Source organism: Taudactylus pleione, unplaced genomic scaffold (genome assembly GCF_031769625.1).
Source record: "Taudactylus pleione unplaced genomic scaffold, aTauple2 ptg000710l, whole genome shotgun sequence".
Lineage (NCBI taxonomy): Eukaryota > Metazoa > Chordata > Amphibia > Anura > Myobatrachidae > Taudactylus > Taudactylus pleione.
In genome coordinates, this window is record NW_028285112.1 from 853,549 (window position 1) to 874,676 (window position 21,128).

At 39.3% G+C, this 21,128-nt stretch overlaps 1 protein-coding gene across 3 annotated transcripts in view; it reads right to left on the bottom strand.

Annotated features, from left to right (window-relative positions):
- Positions 1-21,128, bottom strand: part of ADGRB3 (adhesion G protein-coupled receptor B3) — a 926,819-nt gene that overhangs the window by 186,120 nt on the left and 719,571 nt on the right. For all 3 annotated transcript variants that reach the window (XM_088456639.1, XM_088456638.1, XM_088456640.1), the window contains one exon: positions 807-933. In XM_088456639.1, the coding sequence (XP_088312765.1) occupies positions 807-933 (127 nt within the window). The remainder of the gene's footprint in view (positions 1-806; positions 934-21,128) is intronic.

The window sequence follows — 21,128 nt, forward strand, 5'->3', positions numbered from 1 at the left end:
ATATAAAATTGTGTAGTTTTATACAAACCATAGAGCATATTTAAACAGCATTTTGGTAATCTACTCATTTATGTATGAAAACAAATGCAATTCCAACTCGATTATTATACTTTGAAACAGTTTGCACAATTTATTTTATTTCAGATAAAAGTTGAAGAGAAAATCAATAACATGTCTTTAATTAGATAAATAACTAGATACATAACACTTTATTTGAATACACTATGTTTGACTTTCATATGGATTGTGTCTGATATGGCATTAAAGCAAGATTATGTTTAACTGTATATCTAAAATAAATGTAAATGAATGATTCCTGCATGGAAGTATAATAGACATAAGGCAATCACACTGTAAAATGCCAAGTGAATATCTGCAATCTATTAAGCAATCTAAGCACCCCATATCAATGGCTACTATACTGTATGCTGTTCTTATCCTCATAGTGATTGCTCTGTGCAGGGAGAAAAACATTACCATACTGGCTACTGAACTAAATGTCTTGTCAAAGATTCCTATATTAGTATAAAATCAACCTATCTAGTACATTTCAGGAATATTAATATTGTCTGAGACCATATGTTTATACATGAATTACAGCACACACTAGACACAATTCCTAATTGAATATGTACTGTAGATATCTCTGGAATCTTCTATAAATAATTGTTCATGTGGGTGTAGACTGTATACCAACATACTGTATTCCTATACAGGGAGGATGTATACACACATTACAGTACACAGCGTTAAGATGTCCCAGCTGCAGCAATCTTAAAAGTCAGTATATTTTCTTTGTTACTTACTATTTCTCTAGGTTGCTGAGCCAAAATGGCGAAGGTAGAGAGACGATCACATAAGCATTTCGTATGGGATGCATCGGTGAGCACAGTTTTACATCCCTGGGTGGACCAGGTTCCTAAAGAGTCGTTCCTGTAAAGGGAGAGAAGAGATGACAATATTACGCCTGACGGCTAAATCCTTGGAAATAAGAAAAAAGACGCAGCCTAATGGAGAGCACCGTTTACTTCCATACAGGGGCGATCGCTACTTGTTCAATGACACTTCATTCCAGCTGTAGGGCGAGCACCGGGCTGCACAGTGTGGCTGCTGCTGAGCTGCTGGGCTGCACAGGGCAGGGAGCTGTCCGCCGCTCTGGTGCTGATCACTGGCTCGGCGCTGGCCAGCCCCCCTCTAGCAGCCGCACAGACCTCTTGCAGAACGACTCGTTTCATAGCATAGGGAAGGATGAAGCTGCTTATTCCCTCATAGCGCATCAATGCCCTGACCTGCTGCTACATGCAATACTCTATTATTTTATTTACTTCTATTTTCTCATTAGTTTCTTTAAAAAAAAAAAAAAATCCTCAAATATCCCTGGCTGTATTAATTAAAAAGCGACTGAATGTGAGAAGGTGGTGGGGGGAGGGGGGTTTATTTCACCCTGGAAACGGGCAGTGTCGGATTGCTCCACACAGCCTGCGCCTTACCTCTAAGGGGAGGGGGCTGAGGGGAAGAGAAATACTTCGCCTAGAAATGCAGAGGAAAATGGAGGGGAAGATGGAAAGAGAAATCACTGCACGGATCTAAGGAAATCGCTTGAGCGTCTTAAGCAAAATCTTTCAGCAAAGGGTTAAACGTCATTTTGCCGTGCATTCCCCTCTATGTCTGTGTCTCCCCACCCCCATGCTGTAATAATATCCCAAGGCCACCCGGCATTCAACCAATGCAAAGGTTGCCATGCCACCACTTTGTCATCTCTATTAACCCATTCACACCCCCATTGCATTACACTGGAGAGCCCCCCTGCACAGTAATATATCTATACGTGCCGCTAGATAACAGGAGGGAAGTTATTATCCTCCTAGTAACTAAGGAGTTCTATCAGCTGGACCAATAGCACCTGCACAGCTTAAACAAGTACCGAAATATAATGTATACTGCATCATGATTCTTCTTCATACAACTCCTACTTACATTTCACCATGAAAATCAAACCAAAGACCAACACATATTTGTTATTGGAACACATCAATGAGCAGTTGTGTTCATAGAATACAATTACGTGGTTCTTATGATGTGCATGTGCTTGTTTACTCGATTACATACATGAGCTCCTTTTCTACCTTCTATTTTTTTTCAAACTGCTCCTCTGTATTTTCTCCAATTTGTAACCAAGTAATGCTGACGCCTGACATTACAATTTTTTGCGATTCTCTTTGATTGTTTAGGTTTTTTTTTCATCCCCTGCATTCCTGTTTGCAGCTAATATATATCAATGCATTGCGGATAAGACGATGCTCTGCCCCCTGGCGGTGAAGGGGTTAATACCTTGCAGTATTGTCTTTCTATTCAGCTAACAAGCCTAACACTCAGCAAATATCCTTCAGGGGATCAATAGAAAACCAGCTAAGAATTTTTATTTATAATAAAACACTCTCACATAAAAATTACACAGTGGGTGCTAAACATCAACATTGAAGAACATATTTCAATTCTTAGTATAAGCTACTGTATCTCTAGCATCAAAGTGATAGGTGTATGTGATAAGGTATGAATCCCAACAAGTATACTTATTTGTGCATGATATCTGCACAACATTGCAATGAATTTAAATAAAATATGAAAACTCCACTGTGAGTCAATCCAGTTTAATTTTCAGTGCAAATGACACTGGTTCAAATAATCAAAATAAAATTAGCACCAGGAAAATAAATTAGCATCAGCTTATATAAATGTCAGTAGTCTGCATCTTAAGAAAATACTCTATTTTGTCCACAAGTCATACCAAATGGATGTGATAGGAATGATTTGCAGCTTGCTAGTCCTAACAGAATATTTTATGTTTTATTTCCAGGCTTATTGGGCAGACTGACAATTCCTGAAACTTAATTAGTGAACAGGACGATGATGCGCATGTGTTAGTCAGCGAGAAAACAAATCTATATGTACAGAAGGAGTCAAGCATTTGACACTGCATTTTACCTTTAATCAAATTATTTAAAGGGTTTCCACATTCAGAAATATAACAATTTGTTGTTTATGGCCCCTGCATATGTAACTAAATAAATTGCTTTATCTTTCAGGCTTCTTTAGGTGTTATCCATCATTGCCATTAAATCATCTAGGTAAAATTGTTGATTTTTGCTACCTTTGTATGCAAATAGAACATTTATATGCATATGATACAATTCACAGAACAGCTTTGTATTGTGTCCCATAGCAACACAAATAAACAACTCAGGCTAGATATAAAGGGTTTGGACAGTAAAAGGAAGAAAGAAAGCTAAAATAATATATAAGAGGGCATATACAAAATAATAAATGAAAAGCTTTTGAAGTTGGAAAAAACATTGGGTATGTTGTTAGATAACAGGTACACAAGAGAGTATGTTGTGTCCCAGGGCACAAAAAGCCCTGGCAAGCTGTGGGTGAACATGAAGCAGGATGGCTATACACAGCCAGGAGAAAGATTCTAAATCTAAAAATACAGGTTGCCTCTTGGGATGAATAATGTTGCAATGGCTCTTATGGGTTTTTGTCCAGTAACAAAAATACCATGTAGGATTATAGTCATAAAAAAATAAATAGGATAACTGTGCTCTATGGGCCTTTGTAAAATATGTGTAACAATAATAATATAGTAATAATAATAATAATAATAATAATAATAATAATAATAATAATAATAGGTATATATGGCATCTTATCTCAAATTAAGAATGTTGCATTTATTTTCTACATTGGAAAATTGGCTACAGACATGTCATCACTTACCTAACCTTTTTTCCAGACACACGCTTAGCTTTTTTTGTAATCCCTTATCACTATCACAAGATATCAAATACTGTATATCATAAGCTTATCACTTGCATGATATCATGCTACTCTCACTATGGGCGGTATCCAATAAGCAGGGAATGGTGAAAAACTGGGATTTTTTGCCAATTATCCCTGTTTTTCGGTGATGTTTATTTTCTACCTATCCTATTATATTGGATGAAATAATAGGATATTTCAGCTGAAAACACATAGGATCCGTGATAAGTTGATGTATCTATTTTTTTGCCTTTGCAGTGGTGAAAAAACACCACTTTTTGTGGATTTTTGACACATCAAGTCCTGAAAAAAACCCACGATAAGTGTCGGCTTTGGGCGGCACTTCGGGGCTTATTGGATAGCCCTGGCGGATCCAGTAGCACCCAAAAAGTGTTTGGGGCTAAGTGGATACCGCCATTAGTTTGTGCAGAAAGACGGCTGAGTGAATCAGATCATAGAAACATCAAAATTCGAAGAACCGAGGGTGGTTCAATAAGTAAGGGAACAAGACCTCTCAAGTCTGTAATGTTCTCTATTTCATTCTAATTTCCCACCAGGCCATAGCAGATAGACCACTGCTTCCCCTTACGGCCATTAGACGGTGCCTCTTATCAGTCATGCTGCCCCAACATCAGTGTAAGATGGCAGGGCTGGTGGAACCATGGACAAATATTGAGGTGCATAGTGTAATCAGATTGCTGCATCTAAAGGTCAAATCAGCAGCTGAAACTCAACACCAACTTGGCGAGGTGTATGGTGATAGCGTCATGTCATGAAAACAAGTTTGGGTTTGGTGTACTGTCTTTGATAATGGCAGGACAGACGTTCAAGGTGACCAGCGATTCGACCAGCCAAGACGCCCACCACAGATGACAAAAAGGCAATGCACCAAACTTTTTTTTGTGACATGATGTTATCTCCGTACACTTCAACAAGTTGGCAGTGAATTTCAACTTCTGTTGGGACAGTATGACTGATATGAGTCACACTCTAATGGCCATGAGGGGAAGCAATGGTTTACCTGCTCTGACCTGGTGGGAAATTAGAATGATAAAGAAAAAATTATACACATGAGAGGTCTTGTTACTTACATTTTTTTAATTGTGTAAAAAAAAGATGTATTTTGATTCAGACTTAAGTATTTAAGTACAATTTATCATTTGTGTTGTTTCCAAAAGCTACTGTGGGCCATATCCAATTAGCCACGTAAATTTCCGCGGCTAATTAGCTCACTTGGGGCTATCCAATTAGCCCCAAAGTCGGCCTGACAACGGCACTTATCAGGGTTTTTTTTTCGGGACCTGATGTGTCCCGAAAAATAATCCACAATAAGTGTAATTTTTTCTCCCAAAAAAAAGTGAGAACACATAGGGCCGCGAGCTTATGGCGGCTCCTATGTGTTAATGGGTGAACTATACTATTAATTCGCCCAAATTAATAGGAAAGGGAGAAGAAAAAATATTGGTGAAAATCGGGGATTTTCGGCGAAAAATCCCCGTTTTTCGCTGATCGCGGGGATCAATTAGTGCCCGAACAGTGTTCGGGGCTAATTGAATATGGCCCTAAATCTGTTGTATCAATTTGTTTTTGTTTTATTTTGCACAAAATGATCCATGTAACCAATTTATATGAATTTCAATGTCAATAAAGATTTGGATGCTTTATGAATAGAATATTTAAACTGTATCAAACATTTCACAATGCTTTAATTCTGGAAAAGAATCAAGTATGATATAGTATTTGCATTACATTAAAATGACAGTACAAATATCGACACTTAAAACATCAATGGAAGTCTATGAAAAACTACAAAATGACAGCTCTGCAATGCAAATGTCCTTTTCGATCCAAATTATTCCTAGAGCCACAAGTGTATAAACAAGATTTAATTTAGTAAAGACTGATAAATGCAATGCAATGGCATTATGAGATGGAATGGATGCATCATCTGGAGCATACCTTGCCATGCATGGCCTTTCCCCACTCCACAAAAAGATTTCATTTCTGCCCCAGATTAGAGTCAGAGTTTAGGGTCACGTTTAATGAACCAAAAAAAGTTCCCATGTGCAAAACATTGTGTAAAAAATATAAATAATGGCAATTTTGTTGTTCACAGATATTTAAGAACATTGCATCCATTTCTTCTACAACAAGGAGACTAATCCTAATGTAAACTAACCAGCACAAGTTTGGTGCTTCAATCAAGGGGGCTTTGCTGAAAAAAACAAACAAACAATCAAACAGTATGTCATCCCTCCACAGAGGCTGCCAACCCCCCAATGGAAAAGTTCCTGAACCCTGGACTTTGTAAGTTACAGTTATTACCAAAACTGAAACCTATGTACTTTGACTTCCCAATGGTATTGGTATACTGTACTAGGGTTACTAAGACTCAAATAAGTTTTCATGCTACACCCGATCACAATTGGCTACCAGTGTGCTTTTGGTATTTATACATTTGCATTTAAATTGTATGTATGTTCTGCATCTGCATATGATAATTTTAATTAGCAAAATTGTTAAGAGAGAGGGGCATATTTATCACAATCCCCATCTGAGATGCAGATTGGCTATGATAAATTCACCGAATATTGTGATGCGACATTTTAATATATCACAGGGATGTATCAAAAATTGCATGCAGGGACAGAGCTGGCGATAAAGCTCTCTCCTTGCGAATCCACTTCACATACTTTTCACTGTATTTTTCACACAAAATGCAGTGAGTATGTGTCCGCAAATGTGCCGCCACTGGCTACCGATAGCCCCCCTGCGATCTCCACCCCCCCTTGACCCCTCCAGCTTACACTTATCTGCATGATGATCGGTGCTCCGGGGAGGTCCTCTCTCTGGGACTCTGGTCAGCTGGTCTCCGGACTCCTGCACTGTGACCCTGGTCAGCTGCTTTATGCAGTAGCTGACCAGGGTCACAGTACAGGAGCCCAGAGACCAGCTGACCGGAGCCCCAAAAGATCTCAATGGAGCACCGATCACCGGTCCCTGGTGCTTTTATTTAACTTTTTTTTTTTTTGCAGTGATCAGCTTGTGGCCTATTTAGATGACAAAGCTGATAACAGGCACCGGCACCCGCTGTCAGAGCAGAGCAGGAGTTGGGGAATTTTTTCACAATATATTTTTAGTAAATTTACAAGTATGAGAAATGCGATCTGTTTACTAAAAATACGAGAATTGAAGGGATTGGGGTAGTTTTTCATGAAAACTACTCCAATTGCTTTTTAATAAATTTATGTGATACTAAAATAATGTTTAAAGGGTGTGAAAACACCTGTCTGTACATTACTTTAGTAAAATTAATGTTAATAAATATGCCCCAGAGTCACACCCATATCTTCATGAATGCCCCCTGCTTACATTTTCTTTTCAGTTTGTCACGCTATTCACAGACCTGTTGACAGAATTTTTTGTACTAGAGTATGTATAGTGATAAGGTGAGAGATGCAAATCTAAAAACCTTATATATAATTATAGAGTAGCTATGTAAATAATTAAATATACATAACTACTCTGTACTGCAGGAAATTATTGACTTTACCTAACTAAAAACATTTTTAGTAACTCTCTTAAGCCAGAGGAAATACACTTATTTCCGTCTAGTTATGACACTTATTTCCATCTAGTTATGACAAATACACTTATTTCCATCTAGAAACAAAACTCTGTACATTTCACTATGTACAGAGGAAGTTCATATTACACAACAATGTTTGTCATCTAATAAAACAAGATAGCTCTTATTTTCATCATACAGAATATGAAATACTAATGAAAAAAACAGTATGACATCCTATGACAACACGTGTCAACCTCCACAGTTTAAGTAATCAAAATACATAATTGAAGAAAGGTACATATTGCATATTACATGATAAACAACCAGTCAGATTTAGCCCATCTCCACTGCATCAGATTCCGAACTGCATTTATCTTAAACATTGACGTTTTGGTCCTGTGCTTGCACCTTTGTCAAGGTATCTTGACAAAGGTCCAAGCACGGGTCTGAAATGTTGATTCTTATTTTGTCAAATGTGTTACTAAGGGGTAACGTAAGGGAATGTGTTACAACTCAGATGAGGGATGGGAATGTGTTACTACAGGGGTGAACAGGATTAATGTGTTACTAAAGAGGTGAGGAGGGGAATGTGTTACTACAGGTGTGAGCAGGGGTAATGTGTTACTCTAGAGGTGAGAGAGGGGAATGTGTTACTCCAGAGGTTGAGATAGGGGAATAAGTTACTACAGGTGTGAGTGAGGGTAATGTGTTACTACAGGTGTGAGCGAGGGGTTGTATTTCTACATAGGTGAGGAAGGCGAATGTCATAGGTGTTAAAACACGGGCGAGGGAGGGAAAGGTGTTACTACGGAGGTGAGCAAGAATAATGTGTTGATGTCTTGCCTTGTCCTGACATATTTGTGTACATAGCTATTAATATGTAAATTTACAGTGCTAAGTATAAAATAGGGAAATCATAAATATTCCACTTGGAAATCTGCACATTATTATGAAGCAGTGGTAAATCACAACTCAAGTTCACCAGTTTGCTGACATTGAACCATGTCTACAATACAATACAATTCAACTAAAGCCTTGTTTATGAAACCGAGTTACCAAGCAGCTAAATACTTGACACTTTAAACAAAAGTATACTATAAAACACAAAAGCTCCTTCTAAATAAAGTGACATGCAGTAGTCACGCTACATGTTTTTAGGCAGAGCTTAAATTATCTTGTTCACATTTGCAAGGAGTATATCCTTATCACCATTTCAACTTAATGGTAAATTGCAACATGACATTGAAAATTCACCATTAAAGCAGGGGAGTATTTTTATGACTTGTACATCAGTCAGGCAAGGCTGCTGGCAATAATAGCCAAGAACAGTTTAAATTTAACTAACTGACCCTACATTCACAGCAGCACTACAGTTGCTATTGCTATTTCTACTACATACAGTATATCTTCACAATCCACAGTGACTGATTCTTCAAGTTGTGGATCTCCATTCAGCCCCCAAGATGTGATACTCCAATATAACATGCAGTCCCCATATTGTGCAAATATACGAATCAAATCAAATTCTCCCATGAACCCTTTGTGATGCCAAAAACATCAGCCAACCTGTAGTGATCAGAGCAGCAGAAAAAAAGACCATATACATCCTATGTCACTTTCCCAAGCACTATATATATGGTCATCCAATATAACTGCTTCATTGCTGCTAAAATCTAATATGAATTATATAGTGCTAATATGTTACATATAACTGTACTATCTAAAGCCCAACATCATCTGTATCCTGTAGTATATTGTTTATAAGCATCTTTATTTAGTCCCTGCTCATGATGCAGTGTGAATGGGTAACCAGGTTCAATGCGACCAGGATTCCCCTTCTCTGCATAGGAAGAGCTGGCACTTGGAGATGAGATAATCTCCAAGCGCCAGCTCATCACGTGATGCCGATCGCATCATCGACCCAGCATTAGCGCCGCCTCAGGCCGCCTCTGTATGGGGTCTCAGCCGGGTTGTACCCGGGATGGGCACTTGAACATAATCCTGGGTGCGACCTGGCCATCAGATGGAAAAGCAGCAGGGCCATAACTAGGGTGGTGCAGCCGGTGCAACCGCACAGAGTGCACATGCCCTGTGGGCGGATCCGTCCATCTCTGCCGGCGATCACCCCCTCTAATTTGCTTTTCCTTTACAGCGGCTGCCTGCTGCAGTGTATAATAGTATCTGTGTGAGCGGCTTCTTCTCTGCCGGGAGCACCACTACTATTACACATTACAGTGTCTTCAAGGACTGGGAGAGACATCATGATGTCTCTCCCAGTCTAGTCCCACAGTGCCCTGCATCGAGGAGCCATTGCTTCAGTGTTGGGGCCAGGCTGAAGCACAGTCAGTGCAGAGAAGGCAATACAGGTGGGGACAGAGACTGCGGCTTCCCCCCGGCATCATGTGTAAGCATAATTGTAAGCCCTGTGTGGCATAATGTGCAAGGGAGACAGGGGGGTTGTTGCACTTATTGGCATAATGTGTAAGGGGGAAGGGAGAGTTGTACTGTGTGGCATAATGTTTAAAGGAGAGCGGGGAGTTGTACTGTGTGGCATATTGTGTAAGGGAGAGGGGGGAGTTTTACTGTGTGGCATATTTTGTAAGGGAGAGGGGGGAGTTGTACTGTGTGGCATACTGTGTATGGGAGAGGGGGGAGTTGTACTGTGTGGCATAATGTGCAAGGGAGAGGGGTGGTTGTACTGTGTGGTGTAATGTGTAATGGGGGAATTGTAATGTGTAGCATAATGTGTAATGGGGGGATTTGTACTGTGTGGCATAATGTGTAATGGGGGAATTTGTACTGTGTGGCATAATGTGTAGTTGGGGAGGAATTTGTACTGTGTGGCATACTGTGTAAGGGATAGGGGGGAGTTGTGCTGTGTGGCATAATGTACAAGGGAGAGGGGTGGTTGTACTGTGTGGTATAATGTCCTGTGTGGTGTAATGTGTAATGGGGGAATTGTAATGTGTAGCATAATGTGTAATGGGGGGAGTTGTACTGTGTGGCATATTGTGTAAGGAAGAGGGGGGAGTTTTACTGTGTGGCATATTGTGTAAGGGAGAGGGGGGAGTTGTACTGTGTGCCATACTGTGTAAGGGACAGGGGGGAATTGTACTGTGTGGCATAATGTGCAAGGGAGAGGGGTGGTTGTACTGTGTGGCATAATGTACTGTGTGGTGTAATGTGTAATGGGGGAATTGTAATGTGTAGCATAATTTGTAATGGGGGGATTTGTACTGTGTGGCATAATGTGTAATGGGGGAATTTGTACTGTGTGGCATAATGTGTAGTTGGGGAGGAATTTGTACTGTGTGGCATAATGTGTAATGGGGGAATTTGTACTGTGTGGCATAATGTGTAATGGGGGAATTTGTACTGTGTGGCATAATGTGTAGTTGGGGAGGAATTTGTACTGTGTGGCATAATGTATAATGGGAGGATTTGTACTCTGTGGCATAATATGTACTGGGGGAATTTGTACTGTGTGGCATAATGTGTAATGGGGGGAATTTGTACTGTGTGACATAATGTGTAGTTGGGGATGCATTTGTATTGTGTGACAATGTGTAATGGGAGGAATTTGTACTGTGTGGCATAATGTGTATTGGGCATTACTATTGTGTGGCGTAATGTGTATAAGGGACACTACTACAGGTATGTAGTGTAATGTAAATAAGGGGCACTACTGTGTGGCGTAATGTGAATTGGGGGTACTATAGTGTTGTCACGCCTTTTCCCCATGGCACATTGCCCTTATTTTGGGCCAGCACGCACTGTCCCTGATTACGATGGGGAGGGGGGGAGGCAACGAAGCTCTTTCTGGCACAGGGGACCAAAATGTCTAGCTAAGGCTCTGAAAAGCAGTATTAGTCACCTTTGTTTAACATGGATATCCTTAAAACCTGGACACGGAGGTTCCCAAACTCGGTCCTCAAGGCACCAGGGTTTAGGGATAACCATGCTTGGGCACAGGTGACTTAATTAGTACAGTAGCTCAGACTTTTGATTTAACCATCTGTGCTCAACCATGGATATTCTTAAAACCTGGATCATTAGGGTGACTTAAGGACTGTTTGGGAACCTCTGCATTAACACATTTTTTTATTTCAACCAACATTAGTACAGAACATTTGCAAAGTTGTCTAAATAATACTTTGAACCAAGAAATAATACTCATGGACGTGACAACTCTGACCCAGTTCGTCTAAGTGCTTTTATAGCTATTTTTATGTTCAGTGCACTCATTTAATATTTTAAAATAATGTTACTGTTAAACATTTATTTTATTTTTACTAAATTCCAATGTTTAATCTGGAAAATTGCATAAAATGTGTAAAATGTTTAACAGCTGCAGTGACTTTGTTTACATATAAGTGTGAAAATGGAAACAATGCAATCAAGAAAACCGGTATTTCAGAATTAGCCCTAGTAACTCACATTGATTTAATCTGAAATAGCCTGCTAATTAATGCCCATGCTTAAGCAATAACTTAATACCTTCCACAGGATATGTATTAGATCAGTAATTACTCACAAGCACTCTCATCCTTACTGCCCACATGAAAATACATACATTAACAAAATACTAATTAAAGAATAGCACAGTGCATGTTATTATTACTCATCTTATACTTAGATACAGAAAGAAGTGATGTCACTGGCAGAAGCACAGGACACATAATGCACATTTCAAGCCTAGATAAAATCATTCAGTTTCCACCTATATTAGACATTGAAAGGTTGCATAAAAACCACAATTTGAGAAAAACATTTTTATTATGTTTACTATATGCTTTTATAAAAGATAATAGTTTTAATAAAATATGAATATAATTAGTTACATGAACTGCTGACTTATAAACAAAAATAGAACTTATATTAGCACTGGGTTGGGTATGTCAACCTGGCCGTCTGAATCCCGATGCCGGCATCCCTAACCCTAACCCTCCCTCCCCACACCTTAAACCTAACCCCCATAGTGCCTAAACCCAACCCTCCCCCTCTAGTGCCTAACCCTAACCCATCTTAACCCCACTACTTACTGTCGGGATGCCGGTACTGGGATTCTGACTGGTGTCTGGCTCTAGCATTCTGAGCGTCAGCATCCCAAAATCTGGGATTTCAACTACCTCCCTTAGCACTGTATATTCATATAGAGCCTTTATAAAAGTTACAAACAAATCCAGCTAAAACAGTGTTGCAGTGATGGAGAGCAAATCCAACTGTTTGCATGCAGGTGCTATACTGTCGACATACTGTAGAGCACAAAAAAAAATATCAGCTTTATATTTACACTGCAGAAACTTCTACTGTACAAATAACTGCTTGTCACCGCAATGCCACATCCAAAGTTTCAGAAAGATGAATATATCTGAAATGTTGGACAATGAATCGTGGTGGGTGTCCGTGCTACACAGTGGGAGGTTCTATAAATTTGTGGGGGCATTTAGGTGAGTTGTTTGTTCACTTGTGGTTGTGTTCCCTGAGTAAAGAGGCTAGGGATATATTTACTAAAGTGCGGGTTTATAGAAGTGGAGATGTTGCCTATAGCAACCAATTAGATTCTAGCTATTATCTTCCAGAAGGTGCTAGATAAATGCTAAGTAGAATCTGAATGGTTGCTATGGGCAACAACTCCACTTCTAAAAACCCGCATTTTAGTAACTATATCCCTAGTTTTCTGAAACGTCAACTAATAAACACGTCTTTCTGATGCTTTCTCAGCCTCTGAGTGCCACCTTATTCAATTGTGTACATTCAGGGACTTGATAATGGAAGTCACCAGAGCAACTCCAACTGTCAGCAAGTTTCCTGTTTCGATGTGTGTGTATATAATATACAGGTTGAGTCTCCCATATCCAAATATTCCGAAATACGGAATATTCCGAATTACGGAATATTTTTAGTATGACTGAGAATGTGAAACCTTTGCTTTCTGATGGTTCAATGTACAAACTTGTTTTAAAGCACAAATTCATTAAAATACAGTATACAATAACCTTCAGGCTGTGTGTATAAGGTGCATATGAAACATAAATGAATTTCATGTATGTACACAAACTTTTTTTGATGCTCAAAATTATAAAAAATATTGTATAAAACGAGCTGCAGGCTGTGTGTATAAGGTGTATATAGAACATAAATGCATTCTGTGTTTAGTTGTGGGTCCTATACCCAAGATATTTCATTATAGTATGCAAATATTCCAAAATACGGAATAATCCGATATCCAAAATACCCCTGGTCCCGAGCATTTTGGATATGGGAGACTCAACCTGTATATATATATATATATATATATATATATATATATATATATATATATATACACAGGCAGGTGCATAAATATTGGGACATTAACAGAATTTTCATAGTTTGGCCTCTATTCACCACCACAATGGCTTTGGAATGAAACAAACAAGATGTGCTTTAACTGCAGACTTTCAGATTTAATTTGAGGGTAATTACATCCAAATCAGGTGAACGGTGTAGGAATTACAACGGTTTCTATATGTGCCTCCCACTTTTTAAGGGACCAAAAGTAATGGGACAAACTAAACAATCCTAAATCTAACTTTCACTTTTTAATACTTTGTTGCAAATCCTTTGCAGCCAATTACAGCCTGAAGTCTGGAACGCATAGAAATCACCAGACACTGGGTTTCATCACTGGTGATGCTCTGCCAGGCCTCTACTGCAAATGTCTTCAGTTCCTGCTTGTTCTTGGGGCATTTTCCCGTCAGTTTTGTCTTCATCAAGTGAAATGCATGCTCAATCGGATTCAGGTCAGGGGATTGACTTGGCCATTGCATAACATTCAATTTTTTAGCCTTAACAAACTCTTTGGTTGCTTTTGCAGTATGCTTTGGGTCACTGTCCATCTGCACTGTGAAGCGCCGTCCAATGAGTTCTGAAGCATTTGACTGAATATGAGCATATAATATTGCCCGAAACACTTCAGAATTCATTCTGCTGCTTTTGTCAGCAGTCACATCATCAATAAATACAAGGGAACCAGTTCCATTGGCAGCCATACATGCCCACGCCATGACACTGCCACCACCATGCTTCACTGATGAGGTGGTATGTTTTGGATCATGAGCAGTTCCTTTCCTTCTCCATACTCTTCTCTTCCCATCACTCTGGTACAAGTTGATCTTTGTCTCATCTGTCCATAGGATGTTGTTCCAGAACTGTAATGGCTTTTTTAGATGTTGTTTGGCAAAGTCTAATCTGGTCTTCCTGTTTTTGAGGCTCACCAATGGTTTACATCTTGTGGTGAACCCTCTATATTCACTCTTGTGACGTCTTCTCTTGATTGTTGACTTTGACACATATACACCTACCTCTTGGAGAGTGTTCTTGATTTGGCCAACTGTTGTGAAGAATTATTCTTCACCAGGGAAATAATTCTTCTGTCATCCACCACAGTTGTTTTCCGTGGTCTTCCATGTCTTTTGGTGTTGCTGAGTTGATTTGGCCACACCTAATGTTTTTGCTATCTCTCTGATGGGTTTGTTTTGATTTTTCAGCCTACTGATGGCTTGCTTCACTGATAGTGACAGCTCTTTGGATCTCATATTGAGAGTCGACAGCAACTGATTCCAAATGCAAATGTCACACCTAGAATCAACTCCAGACCTTTTACCTGCTTAATTGATAATGAAATAACGAGGGAATAGCCCACACCTGTCCATGAAATAGCTTTTGAGTTGATAGTCCCATTACTTTTGGCCCCTTAAAAAGTGTAAGGCACATATAGAAACCATTGTAATTCCTACACCATTCACCTGATTTGGATGTAATTACCCTCAAATTAAATCTGAAAGTCTGCAGTTAAAGCACATCTTGTTTTTTTTCATTTCAAAACCATTGTGGTGGTGAATAGAGGCCAAAATATGAAAATTCTGTCAATGTCCCAATATTTATGCACCTGACTGTATATATATATATATATATATATATATATGTGTGAGCAAACAGTACCACAGGGGCAAGAAGAAGGGACAAACAGAGGTTTTAAATCTGTCAAAAAGAGAGCTCCCTGAGCATGAAATTTGCTTTTTAAATACAGGACTTTCCATTGTCCCTACAAATTCCTTTAGCGAAAATTGAGCATAACAGATTGTGTCACCAATTTACTGTAAGTTAAGAGAATTCTTTCAGTATTAAGAACTTTCACCTGATGTAGGTCATAAAAACAATATATTTAAGAAGAAGTCCTCTGCCTACACAAAACACCACAATCATGGGATTTATGAAATTGCTTGACTCACAGGTGGTAGAGGAGTCTAAGAATCATAACCACAAGTATGGAACGGAAAGCACTGAAAAAGCTGAATAAATATGAAGACATTGTCATATGCCCAGCTGACAAAGGGGGCGGAGTTGTGGTCCAGGATGTGACTTTGTATTCTAAGGAATTGATGTTCCAACTATCGGTTGCTGAAGTCTATTTTAAATTGGATTATAATCTGTCCTTAGAGTACAAACAGGAACTAGACTTGATTTTGGACTCTGCCTTATCTAACAAAATCATTTACGAGGATGCCCATAATTTCTTGAGAACAGAATTCCTAAAAAATTCCTATGTTATACAGTCTACCTAAGATACATAAGAACTTAGAGGCCCCTCCAGGACAGCCTATTATATCGGCTTGTGATTCACTCTATAGTAATGTTTCCAAACTTTTGGACTACTATATGCAACCGTGTGTACAAATGCAATCCACTCATCTTAAAGATACAATGTCCCTCTTGAATAAACTTGAGGCGTTGGCTGAAATTCCTGATAATACATGGCTCTGCATGCTTGATATCACAAGTCTGTATACCAGCATTCCCCATCAATAGGGATTGTCTGTGATGCAGAAATTATTATACAATAATCCTGAATACCTTGGCCCTGACCTTTCATTATTTTTACAGTTGTTGAAGCTTACTTTGAGCTGCAATTTTTTATATTTCATCTGTGACTTTTACTTGCAGTGTACGGGGTGTGCGAAGGGTTTGCACATCGCATCCTCATATACTAATGCATATATGTTCCAATGTTCCAGCTTGAAGAAGAATCATTTTTACTATGGATAGGAGCGACAACATCCTTTTCTATTGCAGGTATATAGAAGATGTTCTGCTCTTTTGGAGACGAAGCTACGATGCCTTTGAGCAGATGATGGTGGAGATCAATGATATGGATTGTCCTATTAAATTCACATACTCGCTTAGCCTGGAAACTATATCTTTTCTGGATGTCCAGTTTATAGTTAATGAAAACAAAATTAATACAACTTTATTTACGAAACTTACAACAAATACCATCCTGCTAGCTACCAGCCATCATCCTCTTGCAGCCAAAAGGGGTCTACCTTTTTCTCAGTTGCTAAGGGCTAAAAGAATCTCTAGCACTTGAGAAAAAGCTGAGAAATATATGGAGATTGTAATACAGACATTCAGGCTCAGAGGATACTCAGAGGATGTACTAAGGAAAGCTAAAAACAGAGTTGACTCCATCTCATGTACAGCAACTCTCCAGAAAACCACTGACAAAGTCAAAGAGGATAGAATCCATTGGGTACGCAAATATAATGAATCATCTACAATTGTTGAAAAATCTGTACAGCAATTGTGGCCAATCATACAGAATAATAAAAATCTGAAAGCTTTAAAACAGAAAAGGATTATGTCCTGCTACAGCAGGGGAAGAAATATTACAGACTGGACAGTCCACACTGATATCACAGAACATCTAAAGGAGGATTCATAAGTAAAGAAAGAGAGTGGAGGCTGCTACAAGTGTGTCGGTTGTACTACATGCTGACATGATTGCTAACAAAGCATTCAACTGGAATCAAAATGGATTTTTATCTTAGACACAGTGAAGCCTGGAGGTTTGAATAATCAATTATTGCTCAATATCTTTGATTGATGTGATATGTGTACATGATCTATTTATTATTGCCTCTTGATTGCAAGTTCTTGCTATTAGCTTTTATGATTGATTTATCATTGTCTTTTTATGTATTGGACTCTTTTCAGTGCATTACCTTGCCTTATGTGTTATAATTTACGAATTAGCAGCATTAATATTGACTAACTGCTATAATACTTTGTTCCTTTATACATTGCGTAGAGTGTATCAGCCTAGTTAGTGTTTCCTCAAACATTTTACATTGAACATGAAGCAAATATAGCATCTGTTTACACTCCCCATTTTCTCATAAACACAGATTTTCAATTTTGTCTATTTTGATTACAGGTAGTGTCTATGTTTCTATCTGTTGTTTACTATGGTGGTGAGATGTCACTATTCCTGAGCTTCTGGTCGCAAGGCAACGGTAGGCATGACTCTGATTTTTCGTTCTCGGAAGTCGGGCACATGCGGCAGGCGGCCCTGCCAGCATCCTGTTCCTCATGTACACTGGGTGTATGTAAGGTAAGAACTTTTGTATATTCTTCATGTATATGGGTAATATGGGTAATAAAATCGGTAATAAAATCCCTAAACGTTGGTGAATTAAACTGGCCGTTTGAGAGTGTAATTTGTTTGCTGTTACAAGTCCACGGAGTGCTGTTCTCCCCAAGAATCTTATATATATATATATATATATATATATATATATATTTATATATACATATATATATTTATACTATAGAGAGAGAGAAAGGTGAAGTCAGGAGCAACCTAAATATCAAACTTAAGCCCCATACACACTGGATGATTTTTTAAACAATATGAACTATAACGACATCTTTGAAAAATATATCGATCAAATAATCCAGTGTGTACACACTATTCGATGAATGTTGCGCGCTCCTGCGGGTCATTAACAATATCCCCAGTCATCTGTACTTGCAGTCCAATCTGGGGATATTGTTAGCGATGCCATGCTGCCAAAAGCAGCATGGCCCCGCCCCCCTCCTGCCGTCATTCATCATTGCTGGCATCAGCAAGTGTGTATGCACTTACCGATGCCAGCACCCACGCCTGGTCCCGCCGCTGACGATATTGCTGGGTACACACATCATGCAGCGTGTATGAGCCTTTAGGGTTAATTACTCAGTGGATTTTTTTTTAAACATCACTCCATATAGCTCAAATGGAACGCATATTGGATCATGTGAAGAGTGATGAGACATGTCTAATAGCTATTGAATATATATAATTGTAGATTATTAAATCCTGTTGCACAGCACATATGTCATGATGGGGTGGGGGCAAGGTTTATTGGAAATTATGTACAGTAGACAAACATTGATTGAAAACTGATAACAGAAGAACTCCAAAGCTATATAAACATGAGTTATATGATCATACATACTGTAGGTACAGTATACTGCCTAGATGTGAATGGATTACAAAGATTACCCTCATTACAGTGTATTATCTTTATTGATTTACTGAATGGACAATCAGTGCAATGCACTTAAATATTAAAGTAAAGTACTTTAAAATAAAACCATTGTGATAGTTTTCCATTACTTGTCAAAATTTATATTTACCAAAGTTTAGGTTACAGACAAACATTATAATTTAAACATATTCTTTTCTGCTATAGTTCTACTATGGTTAATTTTGTGTCACTGAACACATATGCCTTGTAATATACTTATTTAAGGTTTACCTAGAGTCATTAATACTGTGCAAAACATTGTCAAATGTTGGCCTTCTGATACATGTGGAATGTTAATGCAGCAATTGTTGTGTAAAAAACTATTTTATATGAAAATTATCACATGATGCCTAAATACATTAAATGTCAATTTACACTTCAGTGTAAGCCTGGGGTGCTCAGGAGAGGAGGATATTGGGGGGTCCCTACTTCCCCTGAGATCTCCAGCTTTTGCTGACTAGCTTGGGGTGTTAATGCTTTGGCTGGGGTGAGCCGGTGAAAGGTTCTTCTGGCTGTGGCATTCCACCCTGGCTAGAACTGAGTCCAGTGCTGGTTTTAAAAATAGTGGGAACCCCACTAATTTTTTCCCCTATTTTTAAAACCAGGACTAGCTCAGGGAGCCCGAAAACTATGGAGGAAACATATTTGTTTTTTCCCCCATGTTTTAAGAACCAGGACTATGTCAGGAGCCCGGGGTTGGTTATGCATTTTGGGGGGGGACCCTATGTAATTTTTTTTAACATTAGCCATTTACATATTTATTACAGGCAGAAACATACACAGATCTCACTGATCACACTTCGCAGCTCAGGGGGTAGTCTATTTGAAACTTTGCTACAATTACACCCGTGATTCTAATCACAATTCTTGGTAATTTCCCGAGTTGTATTTTTTCAATGAAAAGTACTTGCGAGTTTGGCTGATGGTGTATTATTTAATCGTGTTTGCACTCTCACCCGAGATTTTCCATTTTAAAAGAGAAATCTCTCCCGAGTTTTCCATTAGAAAATTTCCGAGTTTGAAAAAATGGTTAAACTCTCCGAGATTGCAATCTCAACCAAGAACTTAGTAAATTTACCTCTAAAAGTCCAGGTTTTAAGGTTAGCCATACTTGAGCACAGGTGACTTAGGGCCTGATTCAGACCCACTCGCGAGCGGCTGTCCGCTCGCAAGTGGGTCGATGTTATGCACTGAGCATGCGCACGACGGAGGGAGCTCCGTCGTGCGCATGCGCCAGACGCGACGAGCGAAGGAAAGTCCTTCGCTCGTTGTGTCCGATCAAAGGGGGCGTGCTGTCAATGTTGATTGACAGCACGCCCCCTTTGGTGGGCGTGCCGGGGGCGTGCCTCCCTGATGGGGGCGTTCCCACGGGAACGCCTCCCGTCAGAAGCCGGCCCACTGACATCACTAGTGATGTCAGTGGGAGTGATTTTGGCTCTGATAGAGCCAAAATCACTCCGGAGCTTGCGGTTGAAAACCTCAACCGCAGGCTCCGGCTCGCAATTTCGATGGTCGCGATGGTCACGACCATCGCGGCCATCACAAAGCACGCTCGTATAGCCTGTGGGTGGTGACCCACAGCTATACGAGCGTCCAGGAGGACGCTCCATGAAAATGGAGCCCGGCCCTCATTTAGAGCGTGCGCTCTGCTCAGAGCGTACGGCTCTGAATGAGGGCCTTAGTTTGTATCTCAGTTATTTTGATTCAAGCATCTGTGCTCAAACATGGATATCTTTAAGACCTGAATTGTTATTGTGCCTTGATGACTGAGGTTAGGAAAAAATTATTTAAAGCCACAGACATAAGAGCATGGGCAAAACTACCATAGGTGCAAGGGCTGTAGCTGCTGTGCGGCCCAGAGATGAGGGGGCCTATCCTCCTTGTCAAAGTTAAATGTGTTGTATACTTTGTTCACCATTAAATGTTGCATAGGGGCCTGTACAAACTTTTGCTATGGGGCCTTAAAATACCTAAAAAAACAGCACAGTAGATTACCTACAAGGACAAATGGTACACCATGCACTTTGCTTCACAAAGATGAGTGCTCACAATTGCCAAACACACTGACAATAAAAGCAGCTATTTACATTCAACTGAATCCCCAATTAGCCACACCTGAATGTGCCTTGGAAACAACCCAATGACTATTTAAAATAAAAGTTATATAGAAAGAATAGACAGGGTTTTTGCAGTTTTTATATTTGGATATTTTCAAAACACATTGTTTCAGCCATTTATCAAAACAATGCAATATTCTGAAAATGAAATGGGGAGCCAGGGTAAACGTGTATCTGCAAGTATTTAATCCGTGTCTATGGTATAACTGCCTTTGTTGTAAATTAAAT